At 52.2% G+C, this 9,473-nt stretch overlaps 1 protein-coding gene across 1 annotated transcript; it reads right to left on the bottom strand.

The window, feature by feature from the left end:
• Window positions 1-4,210: 4,210 nt before the first annotated feature.
• On the bottom strand, window positions 4,211-9,473 carry WNT10B (Wnt family member 10B). The gene is made up of 6 exons (XM_061122753.1): window positions 9,367-9,473; window positions 8,899-9,012; window positions 7,856-7,975; window positions 7,464-7,732; window positions 5,362-5,735; window positions 4,211-4,669 (listed from the first exon to the last, which is right to left on the bottom strand). Exons 3-6 carry the CDS (start codon window positions 7,927-7,929, stop codon window positions 4,211-4,213), a joined length of 1,176 nt encoding a protein of 391 aa, XP_060978736.1. The 5' UTR covers window positions 7,930-7,975; window positions 8,899-9,012; window positions 9,367-9,473.

The following is a 9,473-nucleotide window of genomic DNA, read 5'->3' as shown; positions in this document are numbered from 1 at the left end:
AGTTGTTTACCCTTGTGATGGTATGGCTGGGAGCTGCAACTCACTGCCACTACTGGGGATCACAGGAGAAAATCATACCACATGGCCCAGGGAAAGGTCAAATTCAAATCACAGTTTCTACTCAAGGCATATCACTTTTGCACCATCATAAAGTTAAAAAAAAAAAAGCATTAAGTGGAACCATTGTAAGTTTGGGCCATCTGTATAAGGAAACACATGTCTTTTCCCTAAAGCTTGAGCCAAAATTGTCGATTTTTTTAATTCGATTTTTTGGGGCCTTATTTCTTGTCTCCTTCCAAGAAGAACTAGACTGGTAGATAACTCTGTCTACTCCTTGTCCTCATCAATCCCTGGTATACACGTTCACCAACCCCTTCCTCTTATCCCAGTCTGTTTTCGCTCTTGTTTTAACCTGGAGAATAACACAACCCTAGAATGTGAAGTCAACAGGAACTTAATTTAAGATCATGAAGGATGAATGATAACCTATATGAGAAAAGAATCTAAAAAAGAACAAATATATGTGTATGGATAACTGAATCACTTCACTGTATACCTGAAACTTAACACAACCTTAGTTTAGTAAATCAACTATGTGTGCTAAGTCGCTTCAGTCATGTCCAACTCTTTGCAACCCTATGGAATGCAGCCTGCCAGACTCCTCCGCCCATGGGATTCTCCAGGCAAGAATACTGGAGTGAGTTGCTGTTCCCTGAGGGGCTGCCCAACCTAGGGATGGAATCTGGGTCTCCAGAATTGTAGGCAGATTCTTTACCATCTGAGCCACCAGGGATGCCCCTAAAATCAACTATACACCAATAAAAGTAAAATATTATTTTAAAAAAAGTTGGTGAAGGATGCCAAAAACAGACTTGTGGTTACCATATGAGAACTGGGGGGGGAGGGGGGGGGCGGGGGCAGGGAGGGGAGGGATAAATCAGGAGCTTGAGATTAAAATACACACACTAAAAATAAATAAATAAAATAAAATATACACACTGCTATATATAAAATAGATCACCAACAAGGACCTACTGTACAGCACAGGGGACTCAAATATTCTGTGATAACCTATATGAGAAAAGAATCTGAAAATGAATGAATATACATATATATGAATAATATACATATGTATAACTAAATGATTTTGCTGAACACTTGAAACTAACACAACATTGTAAACCAACTATACTCCAATAAGATTTTTTTTAAAAAGATGATGAAGGATGAGATGACTAATAAGGAGTATGTTTATAACAAAAAGAATTGTATCCTATTCTTCCTGGGCTGTTGCCATCAAAGGACTTTGGCTCTCCTAAGCTCTGTATTTTAAATGGCAGAAGACTCCTCCAGTGTTTTAATGACTCCTAGAGTGGGCCCCATGATACCTCCACGTGATTTTTCTTTCCATTTCTTTGCCTAGATTTTTCAAGGCACACACCACAGATTATGCCCTCACACTCATCACCAAAATTATGCTTTGCAACTGACCTTGTTAGTGCCTCAACCATACCAAGACGCCTTGTGAGACTCTGACAGGAGGTGACACCTGTCAGTGTTCCTGCCCAAGTTTTCAGATCCTCTCAAGGTTGAGTCCCAGGTATGACAGAAGGAAGGAAACGGTAATAGTGTTGTATGGTTAGCAGCAAGTCCCAAGGTATTTGAGTCAGAACTGATGAATGGAACTAGAGAATCTTCCAGCCCTGCTATCCTTCACCCTCTGGAGTCTGGAGAGGGAAGTGCTATTGCAGCATTACTGGGTGCTCACCATAGAGCAAACAGGAGCACAGACAGGAGGGTTGCTGCTCAGCTAGTAATAAGCCAGCCACTGCCACTCCCCAGCTCCCCAGCCACTTGACAGGCTAATGCTCTAAGAGGAGAAGAGCTGTATCCAGAGCTGAAGGAGGCCGAGAGGGCTGACTACAGTTGATCAGTTTTTCCCCATCCCTCTGGCTGCCATTGGCGCTAACCAAAGCTGAAATTTCAGCCACCCGCTCTGTCTCCGTCACTGACCCCAGGCCTGGGCCTGAGCCCAGTGTGTGTGCCGGGAGCAGGGGTGGGGAGGGGGGTGTTGGCCTCGCTGACAAAATCCATTTGGAATTTCTCAAGGTTGTGGTTTGGGGCTTCAGTTTGCCACAGAGTGTCTCTGACGAAAGAAGAAAGAAAGAGAAAAGGAGCCAAAGAGAGCACAGAGGAAGGAACTGGAGGAAAACTGAAATATTCCTGCTGTGATTTCATTGGCCAGTCTCTTCCCTCTTCCTGAGTGTGAGAAATTCCCACTCTGGATGTTCCTTATCATTATTTTCCCTCATATCCTATGTCTGTTGTAGCTGCATCCATCTCTCTCCTGCTGGCCCATGCATACATGAAGCTCAGTCAATGCCTAAAGGCCTACCTCCATCAAATTTCCAAACCAAGAATTCTCAGAGCGCAAGTGGAAATTTAGGACATAAAGTTTTGCCATAAAGTACTACCCTAAACCAACACCCCTTGCTGTCCTTCCTACCTTGATGCTACCTGATTTTGAGGGTAATTGGGGGCAGTGTGAAAAGAACTATTTCGACATCTTCTGGCCAAGGAGATGACCTGACAGAGTCAGCATCTTGCAACCCCATAAATAATCAGTTATTTGTAAAGTTCTAAATTTGTGCTATAGCTTTTCTAAATTGAAAGATGATTGTTTATTTTCAATAATACTTGACTAGGAATAGAAAGAAAGTGGAATTGAAATAAAAGAAGTTCTGTTTTCTCTAGTTATGGTTATCTCTTAAAAGATAAAGGAGCTGTTTTGCTGAGATTAAATGCAGAAGAGCTCTGAATAAGGAAAGACAAACTACATATGCAAATAATTCAGTGGGATAGCATGCTGATTTTGCTGGTTTCCAGAGCAAAAAACTCCAATTTTGAGCGCAGTTGTCCTTTATATATGTTTCCCGTTAGTCTTGTATCTATCATCAAGTTCTCCAATTTGGAACCACAGAGAAAAGCACCTGCCATTTTTGAGTCCAGGTTCAATGGTGAGACATCTTCAGGACCTGAAAATCCCAGAACAGAGGTGACCTCACTGTGTAGGGTAGGTGTCAAAACAAACCACAGCCAAAGAACCAAATCTGGCCCCGCAGTCCATTTTCATGAATAAAGTTTTATTGGACATAGGCATGCCCATGAGTTGAGAAAGAAAAAAAAATCCAAGCCCTGTTATAGGGCAGTGGCCAAGGCAAAATCTAGGAGGTGAGGCACAGAGAACCTGAATAGGGCCTATGTTTACATCTTGAGTTCCTCACACCTAGAAGTCCCCCTGCCCCGCCCAGTTTTTTCCACACTAAAAATTGTCAACTGAGTTACCTGAAGACCATTTCAAATCCTTTGTGGAACCAGGCATGATATACATAAAGTCACTGAGTATGGGAGGGTAAGAGAATTCACCTGGAAAAGAAGCCAGGCCTGTGATCCCAAGTGTGGCTAGAAATATAACCATCTGTATTCACCAGTCCAGGAACTTAATTTATTTTTATTACAAACAAGAACCAAGAACAAGTCTCAGTACAATAAATTATCCATTCCCACCCCTCCTGCTGAAGAAAGAAAAAGAGGCTCAGAGAGTCTTGGGTAAAATTCCTCCTTTGGAGGTTTCCCTTCAACATCTGAATAGGGGCAGATAGCTTCCCTAAGGGCCTTGACAGACAACTTTCACGGTTTTTGAGTGCCCTGCACCCTGTCCCTTCCCTAAGAAAAACCTCTCTACCACTGGCTCCTATGACTCCCTAAGATGGGGTGCAGGCTGCAGTAGAGGAGTTTAGAAACAGCAAATAGGAGTGAGAGGTCTCTTTCTGGATACAGGTTGTATGGCTCCACACAATGCTGGGGCTATCCCTCAGAAGAAAAGAGTGGGCAAATTATAGGGACTCCCCAGCCAAAAGGAATATGAATATGAGAGTTAAAGGGACCCCAGGTTGGGTGGCTGGGAGAGCAACACAGTTCATCTTATTCCATTCAGATGTTCAAGGAGCAGAAGAGGGTCACAGCTCCCCCACAAGGCCCTCCTACTGTGGGGGAGAAAGCCACACATCACAGACACCACCTGACCCAAAGCTGTTTCCAGGTAGACACTCTGAGCTGCCAGGGGCCAAGATTGACCCTGGACAGAAATCAGAGCAAAAGGATGCAAAGGTGCCCCTCCCCTGCCCCAGCCCCGCAGTGAGGCTGACCCTCACTTACACACATTGACCCACTCTGTGACCTTGCACTCGTCACATAGCACGTAGCAGCACCAGTGGAAGCGGCAATGACAGCGCTCGACTCGGGTCTGCCGGAGCACGTTGTGCCCGCGGCCACAGCACAGGCTGCCACAGCCGTCCAGCAGGCGGCTGGTCTTGTTGCAGGCCCGGCCCCGCGTGCCTGGGGAGCCCACAGTGGGGTCTCTCTCGCAGAAGTCAGGAGACTTCTCGAAGTAGACCAGCTCTCCTGAGAGGCGACGGGGCCGAAGGCGGGGCTGGAAGGCTCCGGAGTTGCGGTTGTGAGTATCAATGAAGATGGCCCGGCCCAGCCGCTCCCTCAAGGCTGCCCCCACTGCCCGGAACTCTGGGGCTGCCCTCCAGCATGTCTTGAACTGGCAGCTGCCCGAAGTGCCATGGCACTTGCATTTCCGCTTCAGGTTTTCAGTTACCACCTAGAGCATCAGCGAGGAAGAAATGAGGGGAGGGCAGCAAATGGACAGAGCACAGAGGCACAGGAGAGGGGAGGGAATAGAGAGCATACAGAAACAGAGGGAAGAATGGCAATAAAATATCAGAAGAGAAAGGGCACCATGAGACTGGCTAATAGCCCAACTCCCTCGTTTTATGTTGGAGAACTGAAGCCAGAGCAGAGAGCAAATTGCCCATCTTCAACAAACAGCTGGTTATGGAGATTTGGCTAGTAGCTAGCCAGCAACAGGACTCAGCTCCAGTTGTCCTGACTCCCAATCCAGTGCTCTTTCCAGAGTGAACCTGGTAAACCAGGGAGTCTAGCCCAGAGAACCCCTAAATTCTAGGGAAGGCAGCTATACTAATTATATATATACATGTGTGTATATATATATATATATATATATACATATACATATATATATATATGTATATATATATAATGAGCGCCAAGGACTAGAAACTATTTGCTAGCTCACTCTTAATGACATTGTAAGGTAGTATCACTAGACTTTTTCACAGGTGCAAAACAGAGATTGAGTGACTTGCTTGGCTCCAGGCCACCCCACAGGTAACAATCACCCCCTACATCTCATCTTCTTATGCTGCTGTGCCCTCTCAAATCTAGCCAGGCCTTAAAAGGCAGGAAGACCCAGGACAACTTGCACACACATACCTGACGCCCCACCCTGTTGTTGTGGATCCGCATTCGTGCCTGGATGTCCCGGGGAGCTTCCCTGGAATCCAAAAAATCCCGAGAGAACTTCTCCCCGAAGTCCATGTCATGGTTACAGCCGCCCCATTCCCACGTGTCCTGGGGGCCAGGGCTGGGACCAGAGCCAGGGCCCGAGCCGGGCAGGGAGTGGGGAAAGCTCTTGCCCCGTGATAGTGCCTGCAGCTGCAGCAGTTTCGCCCTCAGTCGATCCTGCTCACCACTGCCCTTCCAGCCACAGCCGCAGCTCACCAGCTTGCCCAGGCTGCAGGCGGTGGCTACTGCGTGCATGACCCCAGCAGCCAGCATGGAGAAGGAAAAAGCGCTCTCTCGGAAACCTAGGGATGAAAAGGGTGTGGATAGGGGTAAGTCTGACAGGCCGCTGAGAGTAAGGAGGCCCAAGGAAACAGCCAAACTGCAATTCCAGAATTTCCTAACTGAGTCCAGATCCTGCCATTTACCAGTTGAGTAGTTTGGGAGCAAGTCATAGGAGAAGGAAGGGAACCTAAAAGCACAGAGTCTCAGTTTCCTCATCTATAAAGGGAGAAGATGAATTGAGATGATCCCTGAGGCCCATTCTTGCTCTGTTTAAGTCTGGGATTTTCAGGTGTGGATGAAAGAGCTCGGCTACTGGGAAAGACCCCAGGAGATTAGAGATGACTAAGAGAGAATCCTTGAGGTCTTTGAAGATATGTTCACTTAGTTCTGTATCTGAAAGCCTTAGAAATTCCCCAGCCCTGCAGGTGGGATGGAAGCAGAGGCCTTTGGTTTTGTGTTGTTTTTGTTGTTGTTGTTTTAGTCAAGGTTATTTAAATCAGTCTTTTAACCAACTTACCCTCCACCAGCCCAAAATCCCCAAAGTGTTGGAGCTGTGGAGCTGTCCTTCCTCTTTCCAGTTTCTAGTTTTATGTTTGCCCGTTAAGATTGCCCCTTATATTTATCCTAACCTGCTATTACTCTATAAATTGCTGGGAGAGGGAGAGAGGTGGGGGTGATTCTCCCTAAGGCCCTCTTAAAATGTTGACTTCTTTGTTATGTTTTGGGGGTCACAGAGGCTCAGGATGACAAGCCTTCCCCAGGCTTAGATAGACATGCTTCTCATTGGGCCATCAAAGCCTTCCCCTACACCAGGCCCTGTAGAAAAGCAGCCTCCCTCTCTGGAGCCCTGAGTGGATGGGAGCACCTCCTTAGGGGCCAGGCCTCTCCCGTCCCAGGATGCAGGGCTCCTGGCCCAGCCTCCTGATCCCCCAACCTCAAGCCTCCAGGGGTGAAGCTGTTTGCACAAGTCTTGGGAATTCCCCCACAGATGGCAGCTGCCTATTAACCCCATAGTCCCCAAAGTATTGCCCCCACCCTTGGGCTGAGCCAGAGATGGATGTTTACTCCTTTAGGGAGTAAACTGGGGCATGGCCTAGCAAGAGACAGTGATGCCCTTCCAGACCAGGGCCCCCAGGCTGGGCCCCGCAGTGACCTGTTCTCCACACCTCCAGCACTTCCTCACCTGCTCAGGTGAGAGCCACCTGGGGCCCCCACAGCACCGAGGAGGGGGATGCTCCCTGGCTTCAAAGCCATCGGGGTCTTTGTTCCCAGCTTCTGCTCCTGGGAACCCCAGTAATTAGGGGAGTAGGTTTAACCCTTAAACGGTTGGGGGCGTCACCCCACCCCCGCTGAGGCTATGGGGACACCAGCCTGGGCTTGTCCCATGCAGAGAGGAGGGGCAGGAAATTGGGGGACGGGGAGGAGGGGTGCATTTAAAGCTTCTGGGGCTGGGGGGTTATCTCTTGCTCACAGGTGCAGCCGAGATCAGCTGGGCGGAGGCAGGAAAGGGGGGCCCTGGGGTAAGGGAGCAGGGACCCAGCTGCCTTGCCGGCAGCGCGCAGGTGGAAGTCTGAAGCACGGGGCCCCAGACGGGTGGCCAGACCCTACTCCGCGCAGCTCCGGGGGGGAATTCCCGGAGAGGCCCCTCCCGGAGTGGTGAACCAGTCCCTTCCCGCCTCCGCTCGCGTCGGCGTAGCCCCCCGCCCCCCAGCCCCGGCGGCGGCGCAGACTCGCCCGGTCAGGCTCACCGCGCTTGAGGATGGCGCTGTGGTGCGGCAGGCGGCCGCCGCCCTCGAGCGCCGAGCAGTTCCAGCGCTGGTCGCGCAGCTGGTGCTGACACTCGTGGACCGCGATGTGCAGGCCCTGGAGCGCCGACGCCGTCACGTCGGGGCTGCGCAGGCACAGGCCCAGCTGCCGCTTGCTCAGGCCCGACAGCGTCAAGCAGACGGTGTTGGCGGTCAGCGGCGGCTCGCCGCCGCCCGGCAGCTTCAAGCCCAGAATCTCATTGCCGAGGACCCTGGGAACCGAGAAGGCGTTTCAGGGTCTGCAGTCCAGGCCTTCGCGCTCCCTCCGACGCCTCCCGACCCTCCTGTAGCCCAGGGCTTTCTCTCGCAGGCTGGGCGACAGGGGCACCGCTCACCGACTGCACAACGCCAGGAACAGGAGACCGGCGAGGCCCGAGGGCGGAGGCCGAGGCCGGGGCTCCTCCCGCATGTCGAATCCCGGGCCCTAAGGCCCCGATGCGCAGATCGAGCAGGGCCTGCAGGACAGGGACACTTAGGGAGGGCTCTAGAATAGGGTGGCTCACCTGGGCAACCGAAGGATGCCCAACTCTGGCTCCTAACTCACCATGGCCACCCCGCTGACCCTTCTCATCCCGCTCAAACAAAACAGTAAGATCACGCCCTTGATTCCCAGAGTACCTGGGCCCTGGAAGAAGAGTGTGGGCCTAGAAACTGGGACTTAAGCCAGCGTCCTGGAGCTCACCCAGCCAGACACAGTGCCCGGCACACAGGCACACAGACACACTCACGTGCAAACAGCTGTATAGTCTCACAAACAGCTCTCCACTATCCTGTCCACCGCTCCCTTTTCAAGGGCCCCAAGACTGGCTTCCCAGGCCCAACACAGCTTCACCAGCTCTTGCTCAGGAGGCCTGCGGGCCAGGATTGAGAGGGGGTTCCCCGCCACTCAGCCAGCAGGGTGGGGGTGGGGGAGTGTAGTCTCCAAGTGCCATCTAGCAGCTTCCCTGAAAAGGGTGGAGGAATGGGCTCCCCATCCCACTGTGCCCTCTGCAGCCCCAGTAGGGAGCCAGGGGAGGCTCCAGGTGCCACAAGTCTGGGAGGGGACCTTGCTTCCCTCTTGAAATGGACCGTGGTGCAGGTTGAGTCCTTTTCTTCGACCGCTACCTTTCCTAACTACATGTTCCTCTCCTCCTGGCACTGCTCATCTGGTCCCCACCAGGTCCTCGGTCTCAGACCCCACCCCTCTGCTCTCCACTCACTGCCCTCCAAATCTGGGGCCGCTCCTTTATTTGCTAGGTCTTTATCTCGGGCAATATCCCGGGCTTTCTCTGCGTCTCTGTGCCCCCGTGGGCGGATGCGTGTCTGTCTGACTAACAGAGTGCTTGTCGCGTCCCCCAGTGCGAGTCCCTGCCCTCCCTGCTTTCCCAATTCCCATTACCTCCAGCTGCTCTGGGGCCGAGTCTGCCACCGGCGCGGTCGGGTCGCCTGGGCTCGGGCTGTTCAAACTGTGGGGAGAGTGCGTCGGGTTCTGGCCCCTCGGCAGAGCCGCATTCTTCCAGGGCAGGGCCACTCCTCTCCGCCGCTTCCCCAGCGCCGCCGCGGCCGCCGGGAGGAAGGGAGGGAGGAAGGGAGGGAGTGATCGAGAAAGCTAGCGAGCGGGCGAGCACAGAACTGGGGGCTCTGGCTCTCCTCGCGCCGAGCTCACCGGCGGCTCTGCCGCGGCTGACAGAGCTGCGGCCCCTCCCCGAGCCCGGGGCATCCCCACCCCACTCCTCACACCCCCCGCCTTGACCCGGGGAGCCCAGCCGCTCCCCCTCCTCCCAGCGTACTCACACACCCTCTCCCCCGACGCCTGGGTTTCAGGCTTGGCCCCACCGAAGGGGGAGGTGGCCAGAGTTCCACTCACCTGCTCTGGGACCGCCAAGGCTGCAAGGAGGGTGTGGTGACCCAGACTAGAGAACCAAGCCCCTGGTCCCCAGTGGTCATGTCTCTATGCCTCAGTTTCCCCCACCG

This window comes from Dama dama, chromosome 3 (genome assembly GCF_033118175.1).
Source record: "Dama dama isolate Ldn47 chromosome 3, ASM3311817v1, whole genome shotgun sequence".
Taxonomy (NCBI): domain Eukaryota; kingdom Metazoa; phylum Chordata; class Mammalia; order Artiodactyla; family Cervidae; genus Dama; species Dama dama.
Note: the sequence above shows the minus strand (reverse complement) of the source record. Positions and strands in the feature narration are given on the sequence as shown.

Coding starts and splice junctions, on each gene's coding strand:
- WNT10B (XM_061122753.1), bottom strand. CDS start 7,929: ATGCGGGAGGAGCCCCGGCCTCGGCCTCCGCCCTCGGGCCTCGCCGGT. Junction 7,733..7,855: donor TTCCTGGCGTTGTGCAGTCG/GTGAGCGGTGCC, acceptor CTCGGTTCCCAG/GGTCCTCGGCAATGAGATTC. Junction 4,670..5,361: donor ACAACAGGGTGGGGCGTCAG/GTATGTGTGTGC, acceptor CTGATGCTCTAG/GTGGTAACTGAAAACCTGAA.